Genomic DNA, 24,081 nt, shown 5'->3' on the forward strand with positions numbered 1-24,081 from the left:
CATGTGGCTGAATACATTTTGGCCTAAATGTATGACTAAAATTGAGTTTATTGGATTTTTCTAATAACAAAAAGTAGAAAATATCATTTTTTTTTCAAAATTTGCGGTCTTTTTACGTTTATATCGCAAAAAATAAAAATCGCAGAGGCAATCAAATACCATCAAAAGAAAGCTCTATTTGTGGGAAGAAAAGGACGCAAATTTTGTTTGGGTACAACATTGCATGACCGCGCAATTACCAGTTAAACTAGCGCAGTGCCAAATTGTAAAAAGACCTCTGGTCATTGACCAGCAAAATGGTCCGGTCTGAAAGTGGTTAAAGACTTGCTTGCTGACATCCCTTCTGGCTCCTTATCCTGCTTGCTGTTGCTCTACTTGGATCCCTGATTTCTGGCCTGGCTGATTACCTGATCTGGTTATTGAACTCTGGCCTGGCTGACTACTCGATCCGGTTACTGGACTCTGGCTATGCTTTGACTACGCTTTTTCTATTTACCTTTTTTATTTTTATTTAATAAACAAGTGTGATTTAATTTTACTTCTGTCTCGGTCTGATTCATGGTTTCTGACATAGATCTCAGAGATCTGAATCTGCGCTTAAACATCCGATCCTTTTGCATGGAGTCAATCCGGTTGGTTGTAGCCATCCTCCCAAGGAGGAGGAATTTTTGGCCTCAATCGATATCAAAGATGCATATCTCCATGTGCCAATATTTCCGCTCAACAGAAATATCTGTGGTTCGAAGTAGAAAATCGTAATTTTCAGTTTGTGGCCCTGCCATTCCATCTAGCCACAGCACCACGGGTGTTCTCAAAAATTCTGGCGCCTCCTTTAGCCAGAGTAAGGGCTCAGGGGATAACGGTCCTAGCCTACTTAAACTATCTGCTTTTAATAGGTCATTCAGTTTCAGGGCTAAACCAGTCTGGTCACAACGGTAAACTACCTGGAATCTCTAGGCTGGATTCTCAACCTAAAAAAATCCTCCTTGAAGCCATCAAGGAGATTACAGTACCTGGGTCTGGTCATAGATGCCATACAGAAAAAGGTATTTTCTACTTCAGAAAATAATCAGTTCCATTGTAGAGCTAATTCAACTCATCAAGGCAAAGAAAAAAGCCTTCCATTCGGTTGTGCATGAGACTATTGAGAAAAATTGTGGTCTCCTTCGAGGCCATCCCTTACGTGCAGTTTTATTCAAGATTACTACAAAACGCAATCCTGTCAGCCTAGAACAAGAAGGTTCAGGTCTTAGATTTTCCATCTGGCTCCCAACGTACGTCAGAGCCTAAATTGGTGGTTGATATCCAGCAACCTTCAAAAGGAAAAATCGTTTCTACCAGTCTCTTGGAAAGTTGTGATTACGGATGCCAGTATTCTAGGCTCTGGAGCAGTCCTGCAAGAGAATTCTGTCCAGGGGAAGTGGTCCAAGTTGGAAAGGACCTTGCTTATCAACATTTTGGAGATTCGGGCAGTTCATCTGGCTCTAAAGTCCTGGACGGTCAGACTGAGGGACTGTCCTGTTAGGATTCAGTCCGACAGTGCCACGGCTGTGGCTTACATCAATCACCAGGGGGGCACGAGGAGTCTTGCAGCCCAAAAAGAGGTGAATCATGTTCTGTCTTGGGCAGAACACAACGTCCCTTGCCCATCAGCAGTTTTCATTCCAGGGATAGAGAATTGGCAGGTGGACTACTTGAGTTGTCACCAATTTATTTCTGGGAGAATGGTCTCTTCACCCCGACATTTTCCTAGCGATATGTCAGAGATGTGGTACTCTGGACGTAGACCTGTCAGCGTCCAGATTCAACAACAAGGTCGACAACTTTGTGTCGAGAACAAAGGATCCGCTAGCTTGCAGAACAGATGCATTAGTCTTCCCATGGGATCAGTTTTCTCTGATCTATGCATTTCCTCCAGTTCTGCTACTTCTGCGCCTTCTTCGCAGGATCAAGCAGGAACAAAAGAAGGTGATTCTGGTGGCCCATAAGATCTTGGTTTGCCGAGATCATAAAGATGGCAGTAGGAGTCCCTTGGACTCTGCCATTGCGGCCAGACCTTCTCGGGCAAGGTCTGGTGTTCCATCCCACCTTACAGTCGCTAAATTTAACAGTCTGGCTATTGAGACCTGCATGCTAAAGGATCGTGGGTTGTCTCCTTTGGTAATATCTACCTTAATGCCAGGAAGCTGGCTTCCAGGGTTATCTACTATAGAGTCTGGAAGGCATATGGCTCTGTCTTCTAAAGAGCCATATCTGATCATAAATAATAATAATAAATCACACTTGTTTATTATATAAAAATAAAAAGGAAAATAGCATAAGCGTAGTCAAAGCATAGCCAGAGTCCAGTAACCAGATCGAGTAATCAGCCAGGCCAGAAGTCAGGGATCCAAGTGGAGGAAGCAAGCAGGATAAGGAGCCAGAAGGGATGTCAGCAAGCCAGTCTTTAAACTGGAACGCAGGAGATGGTTTCTTGTGATGTGACCAAGGCAAAGGCAAAGATGAAGTGAGCTGGACAGCTTTAAGTAGGCAGGTCAGACGAGCAGGATCGGGAACAGCTGGGTAACTGGAGAGAGATGAGAGTTGGCAATTTAGCCGACAGCCGAGCAGCCAGCCCAGAGAAGAAAGGGCTAAGCCAGCCCTGACAGTCAAAATCCACTATTTTTCCAAGTGGATTCGTCAATTCATTATTCAGGCTTATGGTTGAAAGAAGAAAATTCCTCCTCTTTCATGTTAAAGCACACTCAACCATGGCGATTAGTAGAGGTCGGCCGATATTTTGCCGTTTTTTTTAATTAATCGGCATCGACCGATTGAGCTGATAAAAAGGCCGATTTAGAACTACAGCGCGACTTGGAAATGACTTCTGTAATAGAAGTCAATGTAAGTTGCCTGAGTCTTCATAGAAGCACTTGTTTCCTCTCTGGGCAGTCTGCCAAGAAAAGGGCAAAAAGAAACAATGTTTACACTTGACTGAATGAACTCAACTCTGTGTGTAGAGTTCTCAGTTTAACCATTTAAATCGGGGTTCCACCCTTAAGTGGAACTTCTGCTGATCGGAACCCCCCCCTCCGGTGTCACAATTGGCACCTTTCAGGGGGGAAGGGGGGGTGCAGATACCTGTCAAAGACAGGTATTTACACCCACTTCCGGGCATAGACTCCCACGGGAGTCTATGCCTCTTCCTGTCCCTGCGCGCTGTCTGCTGGGACACACACGGGTCCCAGAGACAGCGCGGACAATTCCTATTGCGCTTCGCGACTCGCGCATGCGCAGTAGGGAACTGGGAAGTGAAGCCGCTTCGCTTCACTTCCTGATTCGCTCACCTAGAATGGTGGCGGCAGCAGCCGAGAGCCGAGCGATCGATTGGCCTCGGCTGCCGGCATCGCTGGACCCCGGGACAGGTGAGTGTCCATTTATTTAAAGTCAGCAGCTGCAGTATTTGTAGCTGCTGGCTTTTAATATTTTTTTTCGCAGTGCAGTCCCGCTTTAAAGACTAAATCTTTTCTGACACTTGTTGCTTACAAGTAAAAGTCCTGTATTTTCTGCCAGAAAATCACTTAGACCCCCAAAAATTTTTATTTTTTTAGCAGAGACCCTAGGGAATAAAATAGCGGTTGTTGCAATATTTTATGTCACACGGCATTTGCGCAGAGGTCTTTCAAATGCAATTTTTTGGGGAAAAAAAATACACTAAATGATAAAAAAAAAAAAAACCTAAAACAGTAAAGCTAGCCAATTTTTTTTTTCTTCCGAAAGTTTTGACTAACTGTTTTTATTTTATAGGCTGCTTTCAAACTGGAGCGGGCAGGCGTTGATGGTAAAATGCTGCTAGTTTTAGCAGCGCTTTACCATCATTTTAGCGGTGCTATTCGGCTGCTAGTGGGGCGCATATAATCCAGCTAGCGGCCGAAGAAGAGGTTAAATGCGCCCGCGAAGCACCGCTGCCAAATCGCATTGCCTGCGATTCGGCAGTGGTGCCCATTAATATCAATGGGCAGGAGTGGTGGAGAAGTGATATACACCACTCCAAACGTGCTGTTTGCAGGACTTTTTTTTTTTTTTTTAACATCCTGCCAGCGCATCGCGCCTAAAAAAACGCCCCAGTGGGAAAGGTGTCGTTAGGTTTTATGAGATGAAGGGGGATAAAAAAAACTAAAATAAAAAAAATCGGCCTAACATATCGGCCCAAAAAAATCGGCATCATATATCGGCCGCCATGATTTCTAAATATCGGCATCGGCCAGAGAAAAACCCATATCAGTCGACCTCTATCGATTAGTGCCTCTTGGGCGATGCATCATCAAGCCTCTCTGGCTCTGATCTGTAAGGCCGCGATTTGGTCTTCAGTTCATACGTTTACCAGATTTTATCAAATCCATGTTAAAGGTCATGAGGATTTTGCCTTCAGGCGCAGTGTGCTGCAGGCTGCAGTATGAGTCCTCTGACTTCCTTTCTTTTTTGTTGTGTCTCCCCCCTTCAGTTGCCATTGCTATGGGACATTCCACATAGTAATTACTATGGCTCTGTGTCCCCTGATGTAAGAAAAGAAAATAGGATTTTTAAAACTGCTTACCTGTAAAATCCTTTTCTTTGATGTACATCAGGGGACTCTGAGGTCCCTCCCTTGGTATACACTTGTATTGCTTGGCTACAAAACTGAAGACTGAAGTAATGGGAGGGGTTATATAGGGGAGTACACACCTTAGGGGCGTACCAGTGTCATGCACCTGTCGGTCCGACATAACTCACATAGTAAATACTATGGCTCTGTGTCCCCTGATGTACATCAAAGAAAATGATTTTGCAGGTAAGCTGTTTTAAAAATCCTATTTTTTTTAAAAGACTGGGGGGCAGAAGGGGCGAGTAGAGGAGGGGTGTGGAGCGTTAACACGACGTTGGTGTGGTTAGACGCCCACGTTGCTGGTTACTCGGGCTATAAAGTGCACTCTTTTGCAGGTGCACACAGCCTATGGAGGGACACAGCTGACAGATGCATGTGAGTGTGGGACACAGGTATTCCCTGGCAGCATTTACTTAAGCACCAGACTGGGTCTTGGTAGCAGCGGCAGTTGCTGAACTACATTGCCCAGCAGTTGGTGCTTTTTTTGTGATACCTCTACCTTTGTTTCTTGGCAGCATGGGCAGAAGAGGTACAAATACCCTGAAAAACAGGGGCTCAAAGGGTTCTCCTTCAGGCTCTGAGGACCCCCCTCTGCTGCTCCTCCCCCTGAAGGACCTGGGATAGCTGGCCAGGGTGAGCATTTGGGGTCAAGGGCTGCATCTGCTTCTGGCACTTCAGCGCCTGTATATTACGCAGGAGATTTTTTCCTCAACCATAAATGGGCTAGAGGAAAGATTAGTGGCCTTAATCGCATCTTCACTTAGTGGAAGAAAATGCACTAGGTCCCCCTCTACCACCCGGGACCCTCAAACAGAGGAACTCTGGGGGAAAAAGTATCGGGATGAGACTGATTCCTCTCTTTAGGAATCAAGTGGAGAATGGTCCTCTTAAGCTTCTCAGGATAAGAAGGTGTTGGTGGAAATTCTTGCTGGATTGGTCCGCTCCACATTTAAGTTGTTCGTATCTGAGTCAGAACCCTCCTCTTGTTTGGGTTCACTGAGGTCTCCTCAAACTGCACATGCCTTTCCTGTTTATAGTTTACTGGAAAAGCTTATTCCGAGTGGGATCACCCAGATAAACATTTTTTTTCCCTCCTAAAAAGTTTTCAACACTTTATCCTGTGGTGGAAAAATTTTGTAAGATGTGGGGTATACCAGCGATTGACACTGTCATATCCTCCATCAATAAAAGTCTGACTTGTCCTGTTGACAACACTCAGATGCTTAGGTATCCAACTTATAAAAAATTGGAATTCATGTTAAAAAAAAAAAAAACACGTTTTTTTCCTTGGCAGGTTCAACCTGCAGTGGCAACAATCAGTTTGTCAGTACTTGAGAAACCATGTTAACCCTTTCATGACTAAGCCTATTTTTGTAATTTGGTGTTTACAAGTTAAAATCCATATTTTTTGCTAGAAAATTACTTGGAACCCCCAAACATTATATATATTTTTTTAGCAGAGACTCTAGAGAATAAAACAGCGATTGTTGCAATATTTTATGTTACACGGTATTTGCGAAGCGGTGTTTTAAATGCAACTTTTTGGGAAAAGAGACCATTTCATGAATTAAAAAAAAAACGAAACAGTAAAATTAGCCCAATTTTTTGGCATATTGTGAAAGATAAAGTAAATGGATACCAAACATGTCACACTTTGTCGTCGTTCCACGAGTGCGTGCGATTATAAAGTACGGTACCTAAAAATCTCAATAGGCAACGCTTTAAACTTTTGCTAGAATTATTGCTCTCGCTCTTGACGATCGGGGCGATACCTCACGTGTGATTTGAACACCGTTTACATATGCGGACGCGACTTCCGTATGAGTTTTCTTTGCTTCGCGAGCTCGCCGGGATGAGGCGCTTTAAAAAAAATTTTTTTTTTATTTAATTGTTTAAAAAATATATATATATTTTTATCACTTTTATTGCTGTCACAAGGAATGTAAACATCCCTTGTGACAGTAATAGGTGGTGACAGGTACTTTTTATGGAGGGATGGGGGGTCTAAAAGACCCCCCATCCCTCCTTTACACTTCAATGTATTCAGATCGCCGAAAACGGCGATTCTGAATACTGTATATTTTTTTTAAATCTGCGCCATTGGCAGCCGAGTAAACGGGAAGTGACGTCATGATGTCGCTTCCGTGTTTACTATTAGGAGACTGGAATGACGCCGATTACGGCGTCATTCCAGTTCCTCCCCAGCAGCCGGAGGCATCCGATTGTGACTCGGTGCTCCCGATCGAGCGGGAGCACCGGTAACAGTGGCAGGAGGGGGGGGGACGTCCCCTCCCACTCCTCCGGCATTACAGCCGAGCGGCTTTTAACCGCTTCGGTTGTTATGGCCGGCTAGCCAATCATCCGCTGTAAAAAACGGTACCAGGATGATGCCTGCAGGTGCAGGCATCATCCCAGTATACCCCTCCCCCGGAAGCCGACTACGCACATCTGCGTACGCTCGGCAGGAAGGGGATAAACAGGTCCTCAAGGTTTTTACCTGAACCGGAAGCCTGGGGGTTGGCCAACCTACCAGTGGCTTTGTGTTTTGCTGTTGATGCAATCAGAGATTTTATCCTCCCAGATCTCTCGTCTTACGCTTGGATTGGTGCAACTGCGTAGAATCTTGTGGTTGAAAAATGGTCAGCCGATTCACCATGTTAGATACTTCTGGCTATATTCCCCTTTCGTGGTGCAAGGCTGTTCGGAGAGGATTTGGACAATTATATCCAAAAGATCTCTAGTGGGAAAGCAGCCTCTTGCCGGTAAAAAGAGGAGTAAACGTGCTTTTTCCCCAGTGCCAGGAGCATTAGCCTCCAGGTAGTCGCGACGGCCTCCTCTGTCAGGCTCAAGAACTAAATTTTAGAGTCAACCCCAGGGACAAAAGAAGTCCTGGGGGAGGAAGTCTACAAGACAAAACGCTAAAGCCTCTTTATGGAGGGGAACCCCCGCTCGCTCGGGTAGGGGGAAGACTGCTACAGTTCTCAAGACTCTCTGGCAGGAGGCCTTTCAAGACAGATGGGTGGTCTCCACAATAACTAGTTTACAAACTAGAGTTCCAAGAATTCCCCTCTCCTTGTTTCCTCAGATCAAATGTACCCAGAGACTCAGAGAAAAAGAAGTCTCTCTTTCTAGTGTTGGAGCGACTATTGTCGCAAAAAGTTATCGTGATAGTTCCCATGCAAGAGCAGAGATTGGGGTTCCTAAAAGTAGGCTTTTGCATGGAATCGATCCAATCGGTGGTCTCCATCCTACAAGGAGGAGAACTTCTGGCGTCAATAGACATCAAGGATGCGTACCTGCATTTACCTATTTTCCCTGCTCATCAAAAGTACCTGGGTTTCGAAGTAGAAAAACGCCACTTTCAGTTTGTAGCTCTGCCTTTGGGGCTAGCTAATACACCTCGGGTGTTTACAAAAATCTTGGCACCTCTTCTGGCCAGATTAAGGGCCCCGGGTATAACAGTAATAGCATACCTAGACAACCTGCTCTTGATAGACCGGTCGGTAGCCCACTTGGTCACCACAGTCAACTAACTGATTAACTTGGTGACGTCTTCTTTAAAGGCAGTAAAAAGACTAGAGTATTTGGGTCTGCCCATAGATACAGCCCAGAAGAGGGTATTTTTACCCCCAGGCAAAGATCAGTGCCATAAAAGAACTGATTCAGATAGTCGGGACAAAGAAGGGTCCTTGTATTCGCCTTTGTATGAGGCTGCTGGGGAAGATGGTGGTTTAATTCAAAGCAGTTCCCTATGCTCCGTTTCATTCGAGACTGCTGCAAAACAGTATCCTGTCTGCCTGGAACAAGAAGGTTCAGGCGTTAGATTTTCCGATGCGTCCATCTCCTGCAGTGCGTCTGGGCCTCAGTTGGTGGTTGATACCCGAAAATCTGCAAAAAGGAAAATCCTTTTTACCAGTTGCCTGGAGAATGGTAACAGACGCCAGTCTTTTGGGTTGCGGAGCAGTTCTTGAACAGTCGACTGTCCAAGGGAATGGTCAAAAGACCAAGAGGACCTTACCCATCAACTTTCTGGAGATCTGTGCAGTGTATCTTGCCCTAAAGGCCTGGACACTCGGGTTACAGGGTTGCCCTGTCAGGATCCAGTCCGACAATGCCACAGCAGTGGCTTATATCAATCACCAAGGAGGCACCAGGAGTCGTGCAGCTCAGGGAGAAGTAAACCAGATTTTAATCTGGGCAGAAAAGCATGTGGCGTGCATATGGGCAATCTTCATTCCTGGGGTAGAGAACTGGCAGGTGGACTATTTAAGTCACCGGCAGTTAGTCCCAGGGGAATGGTCTCTTCAGCCGACACCTTCTTGGCCATATGTCAAAGATTGGGGATTCTGGATGTAGATCTCTGTGTCCAGGTTCAACAACAAGATCAACAACTTTGTGTCGGGAACAAGGGATCCTCTTGCATTCGGGACAGATGAGTTGGTGACTCTGTGCCATCAACTCTCACTGATTTATGCACTCCCTCCTATTCTGCTACTGCCATGACTCCTTTGCAGGATCAGGCAGAAAATTAAGTCGGTACTTCGGGTGGCCCCAGAGTGGCCCAGAAGAGCTTGGTATGCAGAAATAGTAAAAATGGCAGTAGGTTCCCCATGCACCCTACCGTCATGTCCAGCACTGTTAACCCAAGGTCCAATGTTCCATCCTGCCTTACAAAACGCTAAATTTAATGGTTTGGCTATTGAAACCCACATTCTGAGGAGTGATTTCTACCTTGGTTAATGCAAGGAAGCCAGCTTCCAGAATGATTTATCATAGTCTGGAAAGCTTATGTCTCCTGGTGTGAATCCAGGGGTTGGCATCCCAGAAAATATGTCATAGGTAGAATCCTTGACTTTCTGCAAATGGGGTTAGAAAGTAAGCTGGCCTTGAGTACCATCAAGGGCCAGGTTTTCGGCCTTGTCAGTATTGTTTCATGCTTTGCATTCTTTGGTCCTAAGCTTTATACAGGGGGTAACTCGCCTTAATCCTCCGGTTAAGGCGCCCCTAAACCCCTGGGACTTGAACTTGGTTCTGCCAGTTTTACGGAAACAGCCTTTTGAACCAATACGTCAAATTCCCTTGGTCATGTTGACAAGGAAGTAAATTTTTCTGGTAGCCATTTCTTCTGCTAGAAGAGTATCAAAATTAGCAGCTCTTTCCTGTAAAGAGCCTTATTTAATCATGCACAAGGATAGAGTGGTATTGCGCCCTCATCCTAGCTTTCTACTGACGGTTTCAGGTTTTCATCTAAACCAAGATATTGTTCTGCCTTCCTTTTTTCCAGATGCCTTTTCTACAGAAGAAAGGTCACTACATTCTTTGCATGTAGTAAGAGCAGTCAAACTTATCTGGAAGCAACTGCTCAGATTCGCCAAACTGATGATTTGTGTTGCCAGAAGGTCCTAATAAGAGGACAGGCAGCGTCTAAATCTTCCATTGCTAAATGCATTCGACAAATTATTGTTCAAACTTATGGTTTGAAGCAGAAAGTCTTGCCTTTTCAGATCAAGGCACACTCCACTAGGGCTATTAGTGCTTCGTGGGCAGTGCATCACCAGGCCTCTATGGCTCAAATCTACAAGGCCGCAACCTGGTCTTCAGTCCATACATTCACCAGATTTTATCAGGTAGATGTGAGGGGGCATGAGGATATCGCCTTTTGGGCGTGTGCTGCAGGCAGCGGTACAAGGTCCTCAGGTCTGATTACACCCTACTTGATGTTCTCCTCCCCTCAGATAGCATTTTTCTGGGACATCCCATCAGTGATTACTGAGGCTCTGTGTCCCGCACGAGAAAGGAAAATAGGATTTTTATAACTGCTTGCCTGTAAAAATCCTTTTCTTTTGAGGTACAATCATGGGACACTGAGGTCCCTCCCCTCTTCTAATACACTAGTCCCAGTAAGGGTAGAGGGGGGGGGGTTATATAGGGGGTTGAACTTCCTGTCTAGGGTGTGCTAGTTTCCAGTCACCTAGTGATACCCTATATAACCCATCAAGCTGTTATAAAAATCCTATTTGTACATGTTGATCATATCCCCCCTTAATCTCCTCTTTTCAACAGAGAATAAATTCAGTTCATCTAATCTTTCCTCATAGCTGAGCTTCTCCATGCCTCAGTTTTGGTTGCCCTTCTCTGCACTTTCTCCAGTTCTCCGATTTATCCTTTTTGAGAACCGGTGCCCAAAACTGAACTGCGTATTTCAGATGAGGTCTTACTAATGATTTGTACAGGTGCAAAAATTATCTATTTATTCAAGAAAGGACTTTGCTCTCTTTGGAAACCGCAGCTTGCCATTGCATGCTATTATTGAGCTTATGAGCTACCAAAACCACCCCTGATCCTTCTCCACCATCGCTTCCTTCCCATGCATATTCTTAGCATAACTTTACATTTATTAAAGTATGCCTTTCCTGCTATAGGGAAACTAGTATAGGGCTTAGAATAGGGATGGGAACAGGTTTACATTTTAGATTAGATTTGATTTGGATTTGACTGGACTTATAATGTAAGGCCTGAATGATATGGTGCACCTTAACTAGATAGGATGAACCTTAGTAGGTCTGCGCCGCTCTGAGAGTAGTATGTTTATTTAAAACATGGCTTTATTTATAATTTAAAAGATGTACACTCACATTGAGTAGATAAAATCAGTCATAATAGATCTCCATGGCCATCCTCCGCTATCATCCAGTGTGTCCTGCTGGGCTGTAGTAGGGAATCAGACCCCGGTCGCTTCTGGTGGCGTCCGTCACTTCGGGGTGTGTGTGTCCTACAATGAGCACGTCAGCAGGTGGAGAACGTCAGTCGTTTGAGACCGAGGGGAGTGGTTACAGCGCTCGAATTCGGAGCGTGCGTGCTCCTTCATCAGGCAATTGATGCAGCCATTGCTGGCCGTGTTTATATATGGAGTGAAGTCGAAAAAAGGAAGGGGAAGGGGTGGTGTCAGAGGGATGTGGCTTTCGGCCGACCAGCATTGCAGTCCAAATGCAGACCATACACAGGACATGTTGAATGATTGTTATTGGGAACAAAAACATTAGTCATCTTGTAAAACAAAACAATAAGTAAGGGGGGGGGGGAGGGGTATGTAAGTTTGGCATGGGATGGAGAGGAATTAAATTTAAAGGTAAAGATGGGAAAATAGTAAAAATTTAATAAAAATGAAAATTGAAGTGGGTGAAAAAATGAAAAATAAAGTGAGGAAAAATGTAAGAAAAAAAGAGAAAATAAAAAAAAAGGGATGAAAATATATGAAAAATATAGAAAAGAAAATTACAAAATAAAAATAAGATAAAAATAAAAAATAGAAATTGGAATAAAAATTTGTAAAATTTAATAAAAAAAACTAAAATAAAAAAAGAAATAAGAGTAAAAATAGAACAGTTGACAGTATAGCCCAGTTGTCTCAGTTGTTCCTCTGTCTGTTAATTAACTCTAGGAAATGTATTTTACAGTAAGTGTAAAAATCACATTTTTTTTTTCACAGCTTTATGTATATTTTTTGCGTGCCCAGCCCCCTGTGGAAAGAGGGATAATTATTTTGAACGACTTGCTTACTTCTGAGGTATATTGTGGTAAAGGAGGGATTATAACCTCCAGGACCAGCCTAGTGTTTTATCTACTCACAAATTACACTCCATGCCACGGTTATTGAATTGGATCCTATGTGGATTCTGAAAAAGGAATCTTATGGTAATTGCATGAATATCTGTATTTCTGTTTAAATAAAAACTGTGGAAAACCTTTTGTATTTTTATGTAGGGCTTAATTTCCATTTAAAAGTGTATTTCTATCCATTTTAACAAAATCTATTTTATTTGTACAGGCCTTTACAGAGCTTCAAGCCAAAGTGATTGATACTCAGCAAAAGGTAAAACTTGCAGACCTCCAGATAGAGCAGCTGACAAGAACAAAGAAGCATGCCCAACTTACCAGTGTAGAAATCAAGAGCTTTCCAGATGCAACGCTGATGTATGAAGGTGTGGGGAGGATGTAAGTAAAACATTTTAATAGTTTATGGTCTCAAGTAGACTGGGGTCACATTCACATGGGCGTCATCCGCTCAGTCACGTTTTTTTGCCAAGAAAAAGAATCTGTTTTCCATTTTTTTTTAAATGGAACACAATGCAGACTTGTTCCTTTTTAAGGAAATGGACCTGAACAAAAGTCAATCATTTACATCAGTTTACCCATAGATATGCATTGATCTCTGTTTTTCACCTGTGTCGACAGACAGATGAAAAATGGACAAACGGAACGGCCTTCTTCCTCCAGTGGCATTGGATGTGTACAAATTCATCCTACAGATAATCAAGTTGGAGTAGAGGTCATGAGCTGACTCGCTTCGTCACTTCAACTGAGGACGTGATCTCACGGCGCAACGTCAAAGCTTTATATTGATCACCCGCTACGGCCAGTTTGACCCCTATGTGACGGTTACTCACACATGTAATGGTGCACATGAGCAGCACACAAAATGAGCAATTCACCAGCCGAGGAGATAGAGTAATCAACGTTACTCAGTTTGCAATTAACCAGGTGTACGGCACATTATTAACACTGGTACATATTAGAATGGTTATACATATTCTCCATGCAATATACCATTCCACATGAAGGTTAATATTCTTCATGATTAATACACGATAATGTTACATTAATAACGTTAAAATTCATATATACCAGTCATAATTGAACACTAATAAACTAAAAACATGATGAAACGCATAGTAAACACTAATAAAAAAAATCAATATACCAATGACATTGAATAAAAAAATTTGATCAATAAGATCATTATTATTAAAATTAAAGCCGCATACGCTATCCCTATACAGATACAACTCAGAACACTACTGGCACCCATAGGCGCATTGAAAATGTCATATGAATTAAAATTAAATTTTTATCTGAATTTAAAATCCATATTAAAACTAACTTTAGTAGTCACTTATAAAACAATTGATATCCAATTCTACATTAAGCCTCTAAGGCCGCGTACACACGCGGGCACTGTTCGCTCAACTTTGTTCGTCAAACAGTTTCAGTGGACAGTCCGCTCAAAATTAGCATGGACGGACTTGGCCACACACGACGAACGAACAGTCCGCTGAAACTTGCGCGATGACGTGAACGGCACGTACGACGGGACGAAAAATACGACGTCCTATACACTGCAATACAACCTTCGGCGTGTAAATCCTTTCTGAGCATGCGCGGAACTTAGTTTGACGAACAAGCCTACACACGAGGGGACTGTCCGCTGAAACAAAGTTTCAGCGGACAGTTTTTCGGAAACTCCGAAAAACTTTGTTCAGCAGACTGTCCGCTGAAACTGTCCGCTGAAGCCCACACACGAGCGGACTGTCCGCCGAAACACTGTTCAGCAGACAAAGTTGAGCGAACAGTCCCCGCGTGTGTACGCGGCCTTAGGCAAAAGTGTGTCGGTAAGAAATATCCAATGAGTTTCTCACTTTGAAAGTTCCCTAACAATATTTGATCCACTCCACAATGGTTTCAAATAGTCTACACCCCAGAATTTTAGGCCTGATGGATCTTGGTTCTGGAACATTTTAAAATGCAGGGACATTTTGTGGTCTTTAAACCCTATTTTAATATTCTGAATATGTTCTGCTGTTCTCATTCATAAGTCTCTTCGTACGGCCTTAAATTGATTTTTTTTTTATGTGATGGTCTTTTTTTGTTTTCTTTTCACTTTTCTTTTTCACTTTGACATTCTGATCAATAATATTTTAGTGCTGCATCCATTCTTTATATACTGCATTTATCAGTGTATAATACGCACCCCAAGTTTAGGAGGGAAGTTTAAGGAAAAAAAAAAACGTACATTTAAATGCCCGTCAATGCAGCCTTATCAGTGTCCATCTGCAGCCTTGTCCATCATTGCAGCCTTGCCCAGTGTCCATCTTGTGTCTTGTGTCTTGAGCCTTGTGTCTTTGCATTGCTGGCAATTTAAAATTGGCGCTGATCTCCGCTGACTGTGAGCGGAGAGGAATGCGAGTCGTCGACCTACACAAAGCAGAGTGTTCTCGGCTAGGCTCGGCTCCTCTCGCAGTCCCGCTCCTATGATGGACATAGCACAGGTCCAATGGTGGGACTGGGCGTGACTGTGAGAGGAGCCGAGCCTAGCCAAGTACACTCAGCTATGTGCATATTGGCGGCGCTCACTCCGCTCACAATCAGCGGAGATTGGCGTATAATACACATCCACAATTTCCCTCTGATTTTAAGGGGAAAAAAGTGCGTGTTATGTGCCGATAAATACGGTATCTTGTTTGAAGTTTGTGTACTGGACTTTTTTGATGCTGGCTGCTTTCTTTTTCTGGTCACTATCACTTATTTGTTTTCTTGTGGTATTTTTGATTACAATTTCTACTGGTTCTAGCACAGCGTTAGGGCCGGTTCACACTGCAGGCGAGGCGAGGCGACTCCGACTTGCCTCGCCGCGACCTGCAGCGGCCTCGGCGGCGACTTGCAAATGACTTCTGTATAGAAGTCAATGCAAGTCGCCCCGAGGTCGCCCAAAAGTAGTACAGGAACCTTTTTTCTGAGTCGGAGCGACTCGAGTCGCTCCTCTCAGAACGGTTCCATTGTACAGAACGGGGGCGACTTGCGAGAGCGAGGCGAGGCGAGTCGTGTCGCCTCGCATCGCCCGCTGTGTGAACCGGCTCTTAGCCTCTGGGCTCCCCTTGTTTTTTCTATATACATAAGCCCACAAGGGCATTCCAAAGTGTAGACCACATGAGTGGTATTGCATGTAATAAACTCTCTAATGAGAAATTCCTTGTTCGGAGGTTGAAGCAACACTCTCCAAACCCCTCAAAAGCCACCCCTATCCCAAAAGGTAGGTGGTCGAGTTGGTGGGTTTAATACTTTTTTTTTTACTACATTGTCGCCAAAACTGGGTGCTTTCCTATATATAAATCTAGGTTTGGAGGGGAGCACAGATGTAAGTGTTCTATCTAAAAGCAACATGGGCCACAAATATTCACTCCACTTCTTTATATTGCAAATGAAACCCTGTACTAAAACCCCACTGCTGGCTCTCGGTATTCCTACATGTTTCTGTCTCAGTAAAACAACTCTTTCTAGGTACTGCTAATAATTCCTCCACTATTTTATCAAGATGGTTTGGATTATATCCTTTATATCCTTTCTCCAAAAACATATCTTTCACTATTTTAGACTTGGAAATGAAATCGTTGGTGTTAGAACAATTTCTTTTGACTCTCATCTGACCTATTTTTAACCACTTCAGGACTGAGGCTTTTTCTGAGATTTGTTTACAAGTTAACTTTTTTTTTTTCTAGAAAATTTCTCGGGACCCCTAAACCTATAATATATTATATATATTCAGAAAAAAGATGAGACAAGTGCTCCGATGCAATTATTCCTTTTTACTTCAATATTTTTTTCTTATCGTGCATAACAGCAACAGCCACTGTACAGTTACGAGCGAAAAGGCTCTTCCTCAGGCTTTCTCTCGCAGTGTGTAACATATCACTACAAAGTTACCATATAAATACAAAAATAAAGTATCCCACCCAAATCACCAATCAGTGTAATTAGGAGTGTTAACATTAACCCCCAACAGTGTAAAGCGTATCCAATCATTTACGATCACCATACACTTTAAACAATCGTTCCAATTCAAATGTCACAGTAGTTCTACAAGTCCGTGATATAAGCTGCCCAAGACAATCTAGTTAACCAGATCTTCAAGACATTCAAATCTCATGTATTAATATTATTCCCACCAATACCTGTAATGAAGAAAGGAATCTGTGAATATTCGGAAAACAGTAATTTCATACAGAACTTATCATAGCCCGTGCATTAAATAAACGGGTGCAAATCCATATTCTTTCTTCATCTTTCTTCACCAAGGTTCCCTCTTTCTCAATTTCAGAATACCATCCCCACCTCTTTTATCCCTCATAACCTCCTCAAGGACCATGAAGCGCAATTTGTAATCGGAGTGTCCCTTATCCAAAAAATGCTTAGACACAGGGAGAATGGGTTGTTTAAGTCGGATAGTACTGCGGTGTTGTGCTATCCTGTCTTTGATTTTCTAGGTTGTCTCCCCAACATACAATAGGCCACATGGACACAGCAACATATAGATTACATAACACGATTCAAAGACAAATCAACCAGCACTGAACATATAAAATAAAATAAATATATATATAGAACCTGTAATTACTGCGGCTAAAATACTATAGGTCAAAATACCAAATTCCACAATAAAAATTAAAATACAACAGTACAGCGCAGATAATAAACCATAATCCACAAAATTCTGATGTAAATAAATAAACGAAATGCAGGATAGATAAGGTAAGTATCAAGAGTCCACAAGTGCAGGGTGTCTCCTTCCAGCAAAAAAAAAGTGATGATGTGATACCTTCTCGCAATGGATAAGATGGACTCTCTCACCTTAGGCAATGGACCCCTGACAAGTCAGACAGGTCAAAAAGGCATATCCCCACCAGGGGTTAATCACAGACATCAGCATTCAAATACAGGTGCTCCGGGAGTGAATCCTTCTCGTATCCCATATACCAGCATAGTTCCGTAATATATATGTAAAAACATAAGATGACAACATCTAGTGCTCTCCGTATCAAAATTTATTAAAAAAGACAGAATAAAATGATGCACTCACATGATATGGCACTGCTCTCCAGTGCCAAGTTACAAGCAAGACTATAACCAAATCGACAAACATCCATGCACTAATCAGCGTTGGAAACAAGCGGGTGACGTCACGGCTAATGTCACGTGGTCCGTACGCATTGCGTCCCCGAAAAGCAGGCGGGACTGCATCAGCGGCCGGTGGATTATGGTTTATTATCTGCGCTGTACTGTTGTATTTTAACCACTTACAGACCGGACCATTTTAGTGGTCAAAGACCAGACCACTTTTTGCGATTCGGCACTGCGTCGCTTTAACTGACAATTGCGCGGTCGTGCGACGTGGCTCCCAAGCAAAATTGACGTCCTTTTTTTCCCACAAATAGAGCTTTCTTTTGGTGGTATTTGATCACCCCTGCAGTTTTTATTTTTTGCACTATAAACAAAAATAGAGCGACAATTTTGAAAAAAACGCATTATTTTTTACTTTTTGTTATAATAAATATCCCCCAAAAATATATTAAAAAAAATGTTTTCCCTCAGTTTAGGCCGATACGTATTCTTCTACATGTTTTTGGTAAAAAAATCGCAATAAGCGATTATTGATTGGTTTGCGCAAAAGTTATAGCGTTTACAAAATAGGGATAGTTTTATAGCATTTTTATTTTTAATTTTTTATTATTTTAATTTTTTACTAGTAATGGCGGCGATCAGCGACTTTTATTGTGACTGCGACATTGTGGGGGACCCATCAGACATTTTTGACCCATTTTTGGGACCATTGTCATTTATACAGTAATCACTGCTATATAAATGCAGTGATTCCTGTGTAAATGACACTGGCAGTGAAGGGGTTAACCAGTGGGTGGCAGTGTAGGGGTTAAGTGTTCCTAGGGGTGTGTTACTAAGTGTGGGGGGGTTGGGCTTTCATTTAGTGAACACTGATCTCTGCTCCAATCACATGGAGCAGAGATCAGCGTCACTAGTTGCTAGGCAGAATGGAGAAATGCTGTTTACACGGCATTTCCTCCATTCAGCCGTCCCGTGAGACGATCGCGGGGATGCTCGCGGCGATCGAGTCTGCGGGTCCCGCGACCGGACTCACGGGGGTCCCAACCAGCGCGGGAGCGCGCCGCCGCCGGCGCGCTCCCGATGGCAGGGTGGCATTGAAGATTGGACGTACCTGTATGCCAATATGCCTGCCCGTGCCATTCTGTCGGCGTACATCGTCGTGCGCTGGTCGGGAACCGGTTAATACATAACTCGATTGGCACGTATAAAAGCCATTAATCATATTATTATTATTATTATTGTTATTATTATTATTTTTTTCCCTAACACCCTAAAATGGCGGTCGTTGCAATACTTTTTGTTAAGATAAGGGCTATGTTGGTGTCGCGCTGTTCTCGTTTAAAATTATTATTTAAAGAAATCTTTTCTTTATCTGATTTGCTCAAGGGAAAGGTCTCCGATAATAAGAGGACTAAACGTTAAAAATACAATCCTCTATTGATACCCATAAGTTGATACTGGAAAACTTGGGTTGTTTAAGTCGGATAGTACTGCGGTGTTGTGTTCTAGGTTGTCTCCCCAACATACAGGGCCACATGGGCACAGCAAAATATAGATTACATAACACGATTGGCACGTATAAAAGCCATTAATCATATATTATTATTATAATTTATTTATTTTTTCCCTAACACCCTAAAATGGCGGTCGTTGCAATACTTTTTGTCACACCGTATTTGCGCAGTGGTCTTACAAGCGCACTTTTTTTTGGAAAAAAAAGACATTTGTCTTTACTGTTGTTTTTTTTTATAATGTGAAAGATGTTACGCTGAGTAAATCGCTTCAAAATTACACCCGCTCATTGAATTTGCCGATAAACATTTTCCTTTAAAAATCTCCAATGGCGACGTTTCAAAATTCTACAGGTTGCATGCTTTGAGTTACAGGGGAGGTCTAGGGCTAGAATTATTGCTCTTGCTTTACCGATCGTGGCAATACCTCACGTGTGGTTTGAACACCGTTCATATGTGGGCGCGACTCATCCGTGCGTTCGCTTCTGCACGCTGTTGTGGTCATTTTCTGAAGATGTATTTTAATATACATCGTCATAAGTGTCTCCCAGTGTTGGTACGCCCGCAACATGCTCTAAAGAGCTGACTGGGGCAGACTTACGTTGGTTGAGATCCATTTGGTAGTGGAAAGCTCCTTGGGGATGTAGAGAAGTGTTTGCAGAGTGGTGACATGTCCGCCAGCGAAGGACCCCTGTGTGATGCACAGAACGATTGTCTGGGGGGATGTGTTAGCTAAACATTATTGGTTTAGCACAGGGGTTGACAAATTTGCTTGGAATCTAGGAGCCAGCTAAAAAAGTTAGGAGCCAGGTCCGTGACGGCGATCTGGACCTGTCCCTGGCCTGACATGGAGACGAGTGAGGGGAAGATAGCCCCCAGCCCCCCACCTGTCTCCAAGTCATTGCCCATAGCTCTTAGAGGGACATTTTTAAATTGCATTTTAGTGTAAATATGAGATGTGAGGTCTCTCTGACCCCAGATCTCATATATAAAAGAGGACCTGTCATGCTTTTTTCTATTACAAGGGATTTTCACATTCCTTGTAATAGGAATAAAAGTGACACACATTTTTTTTTTTTTAAAAGAACAGTGAAAAAAATAAAAATAAAAGTTAAAATAAGAAAAATTTTTTAAATGCGCCCTGTCTTGCCAAGCTTGCGTGCAGAAGCGAACGCATATATGAAAGCGGTATTCAAACCACACGTGTGAGGTATTGCTGCGATCGGTAGAGTAAGAGCAATAATTCTAGCCCCAGACCTCCTCTGTAACTCAAAACGTGCAACCTGAAGAATTTTTTAAACGTCGCCTATGGAGATTTTAAAGGGTAAAAGTTTGTCGCCATTCCATGAGCGGGCGCAATTTTGAAGCGTGACATGTTGGGTATCGATTTACTCGGCGTAACATTATCTTTCACAATATAAAAAAAAAAAAATTGGGCTAACTTTACTGTTGTCTTTTTTTTTTTTTATTAAATAACAATTTTTCCCCCAAAAAAGTGCGCTTGTAAGTCCGCTGTGCAAATATGGTGTGACAGACAGTATTGCAACGACCACCATTTTACTCTCTAGGGTGTTAGAATAAATAATAAATATATATATATATATATATATTATATAATATAATATAATATATATATTTTTTTTGTTTTGTTTAGGGGTTCTAAGTAAAGGGATGGAGAAAGACTGGCCCATTAGCATTGTTGGTTGTAATTCCAACGGCCACCACAAGAGGGCGCCAGATTCCAGAAGGAACCATAGGATCACAGAAGGCCTCAAAGCCGGGGGCTCAATTACCGGCCGCCTGCGGCCGACGCGATCGCGCGCGCGCGCGGGGGGGGGGGGTCCACGGAGACGGGATACCCCCAGCTATGCTGCCCCAGGCGCAAGGTCGCTGATTCTAGTCGCCAATGCGACCTGGCGACCGGGTTTTGTCGAGCACTGGTTTAGCAGATGTACGCTCGTGTCACCCCTGTGTGCCTGATCAACATATTTGTGGTGCCATGAGCATACTCCTGCAGATAATCTCTCATCCACAGAGACCGTAGTATAGTCCGGGTATGCTTTGTTCTCTTAACAATGCAGAATAAGGATTCACAAACAAACGATAAGAACGAGATGCTTTGAATTGTGGTCCGGAGAAGTGTTCATGATCTCAGGCTTCAGGCTGTTGTATAAATTAATTTTTCCTGTGTTGACTTTCACATCCTGTGTTGTCATATCCTTATTTGTTCATATCCAGTGAGGTCACATCCGGTGTAGGATATTGGCTGTTGAAGGCAGGGCTTCCAGTTTGTGACTTCCTGTTTGTGTATGTGAATAAAAGCAAGAGCTGGGAAGCTACCAAGGATGGGAAGTGGTGCTGAGATGAGGACGTAAGCATGTGGTAATGTCTGTTTACTGTGGAAAGGGGAAGACGTGGATTATTTAAAGATGTATTATACCATTATGGTGAAAGGGTGCGTGTTAGTGCAAGAGTATAGTGGAATATCCACGACAATGCAAGCTCGGCGGGACAGGGTGTGTTTAAAAAAAAATTTCTTCTTTTTTTTTTTTCTTCTTTATTTTACCATTTATTTTTACACTGTCCTTTAACCTCCTGGCATCCGTGCTATAGCCGAATGACGGCCACAGGGCAGATGTGAATTTCCGGGAGGCCATCATGACCATGTGATCAGCTGTCAGCCAATGATAGCTGACCACATGATGTAAACAAAACGTTTTTTTTTTCCTCCTCACGATGACAGCGGATCACTGGCTTATCTTAAAGGGACATCTGTCCCGAAAAGGAAGAGGCAATTATGCCTCATTTATAGAGTAACGATGCCCACCAGTGCCACCTATCAATGCCCACTAGTGGTGCCCATCAGTGCCACCTCATCAGCGTACATCAATGACGGGCAGAAATTACCCGTTATAAAAAAAAAAAATTTAAATTCGGTCTTTTTACATTTAAAAAAAAAAAAAAAAAAAAATTCACAGGTGATCAAATACCACCAAAAGAAAGCTCTATTTGGGGGAAAAAAACTATAAAAATGTCAATTGGGTGTTGTATGACTGAAATGCAATAAAAAAATAAAAAAATGGCCCTTTTAAGAGCTATGGGTGGAAGTGACATCTTGACGTTGCTTCTGCCCTGCAGTGATATGGAGATGGGTGGGGGTCATCTTCACTTGGCTCATCTTCATGCCTAGCAGGAAGAAGGATCCGATCTCCCGTCGCCGATAATAAGTGATCTCATGGCGAATCCGCTGCAGAGACCACTTTTTTCTGAAAGCGGCCCACCTGCTAAAGAAGAGCTAGCTGCTGCCATAAGGATATCCCTCTTCAAAGTAGCGATGTATAATGAAAGCAGAGGTCCATAAATGGTTAAGCCAAATAGGAAGACATCCGCTTTGTGTACTGGGAGGTAGCTATTGCAGTCAGTGGGCTTAAAGAACATCTTTTGTCTCAAGCTTATCATTCTGCCTGTACAGGAAGTTGATCTCATCTTTGCTCTATTGACTTGTTAATTTAATATTATTTCTATTGATAATTCCTCAATGAACTGTTGAAGGGATTGTGTTGATCTTTCCCAATAACAGGTTGTCAATATATCTTCCATTAAAAAAAAATCAATTCTTCTTTCCCCCAAAAATAGTTTTGTCCTCCCAATCTCGCATAAAGAGGTTAACGATTCTGGGTGCGAATTTCGCACCCATAGACACTCCCCTCTTTTTGGGAGAAGAATTGATTGTTGTTCCAAAAATAATTGACCAACAGGTCACCGATTTTTAATAATCGCTTAAAAAAAAAAAAAAGCTTGGAAAAGGTGGATAAGGACACGCAAAATAAAAAAATTTAAAAAGTTTCACAGAGATTTAGGTGACTTTAAATCCAATATAGTGTACTTCTGGCAGCAGACAGTGACAACTACTACCAATGTAATTAATACGGAGCCCTATCGGCCTCCAACACAATCTCTGAGATCCCAATAGCCCACTTCACATACATCACATATATATGGGAACACTAATGGAGGCAAAAGAACACAGCCTCCTATGAATCATTCAACCCCTATTAGGAGGGGTGGGAATCAGTCAAAGGTGGACAAATGAGGCAATATCACCACTCGCCCTATGAAAACTCCTACCAGGTTCCAGTATATAACCGCTTTGAACCCTTGATCTATTCCTATCATATTCCCACAAACGCAGCGTCCTGGAGGAAGAAGGTGATGGAGAAGGGGCCGAGGTTACCAACTGTGCATAGGGAGACCTACAACATACCCCCAATTAACACCTTTCTGCAGGGAACAATGCAAAGAACAGCCTTCCTGGGAGAGGGACAATGTCCAATAGCCAGGTCCAAGGAGAAAAGAACAAGGGGATGTAAGGCTGGACGCAGGGTCCAAAAAAAGAAGAGAGATGGACTAGGAGGAATCTACAATTTCTCTTTCGTTCATTGATGGACACAGCTCCAGTAATCTTGACCGTAGGGTTATACGCCACCTTCAGGAGAGGACTAGGCAGAACATGTAATATATGTGAAACACAACAGAACTGTACAATTCTGCCCAGGGGGCGGCCCCTCTGGTAATAACCTCTCAGCCTACTTCCAGCAGCTCCGTTTTTTTCTGCCTATTGAAGAAGGACCTAGGCTCCCCTGCCAGGACCATTGGTCCTGGGTATTTTTTCAGTTTTTTGCCTTTTTGCGTAAGATCCTGTGATCTATCAACAGCCGGCTGGGTGACAGGCTGGATAATCTAGATCCTTGTAGTCTCCCCAGCCTTAACATCAAGCATGTGCAGACCCTAGCTACGCACTGGGTCAGGCACGACTTGCCCCTCGGGCTCCAGGGGTGGCCGGTGAGCGCAGTGCTCCTGGGCACACATATGACCAGACTACAGATGTCTTTGTCAGTGTGCCGTAGCCCGCTGTGCCGTGGGTCTGTTGTGATGGGATGCCTCCAGCTCGTCCGGATGGTAAGTACAGCTCTTCCTGCCTCGGCGGGATTGAGCAGCTGGAAATTCCCTGGGAGGTCGATTAGGGGTTCCTCTCCTCCCTTTGTTCTCTCCCTGTCCCTATCCCCCCCCCCCCCCCCGTGGGGGATGCTGCATGACTGGGCTGTTGAGCGGTGTGTGTATCTGAGCCAGGGGTCCTCTGGTGAGGTCTGATACTTGATCCAGGGCTGCGCTGGCTGTTTGTGGTCTCTCTGCTGGTGTCTGTGGGCTCTGCAA

At 43.3% G+C, this 24,081-nt stretch overlaps 1 protein-coding gene across 1 annotated transcript in view; it reads left to right on the top strand.

The window, feature by feature from the left end:
- The window catches only part of LOC143964144 (prefoldin subunit 1-like), a 280,636-nt gene that overhangs the window by 105,061 nt on the left and 151,494 nt on the right, over positions 1–24,081 (top strand). Inside the window, exon 2 of the mRNA XM_077473839.1 lies at positions 12,453–12,619. Within this exon, the coding sequence (XP_077329965.1) occupies positions 12,453–12,619 (167 nt within the window). The remainder of the gene's footprint in view (positions 1–12,452; positions 12,620–24,081) is intronic.

The sequence above is a fragment of the Lithobates pipiens genome, unplaced genomic scaffold (assembly GCF_037356315.1).
Source record: "Lithobates pipiens isolate NorthernLeopardFrog02 unplaced genomic scaffold, aLitPip1_a1.2 Scaffold_8, whole genome shotgun sequence".
In the NCBI taxonomy this organism is placed as follows: domain Eukaryota; kingdom Metazoa; phylum Chordata; class Amphibia; order Anura; family Ranidae; genus Lithobates; species Lithobates pipiens.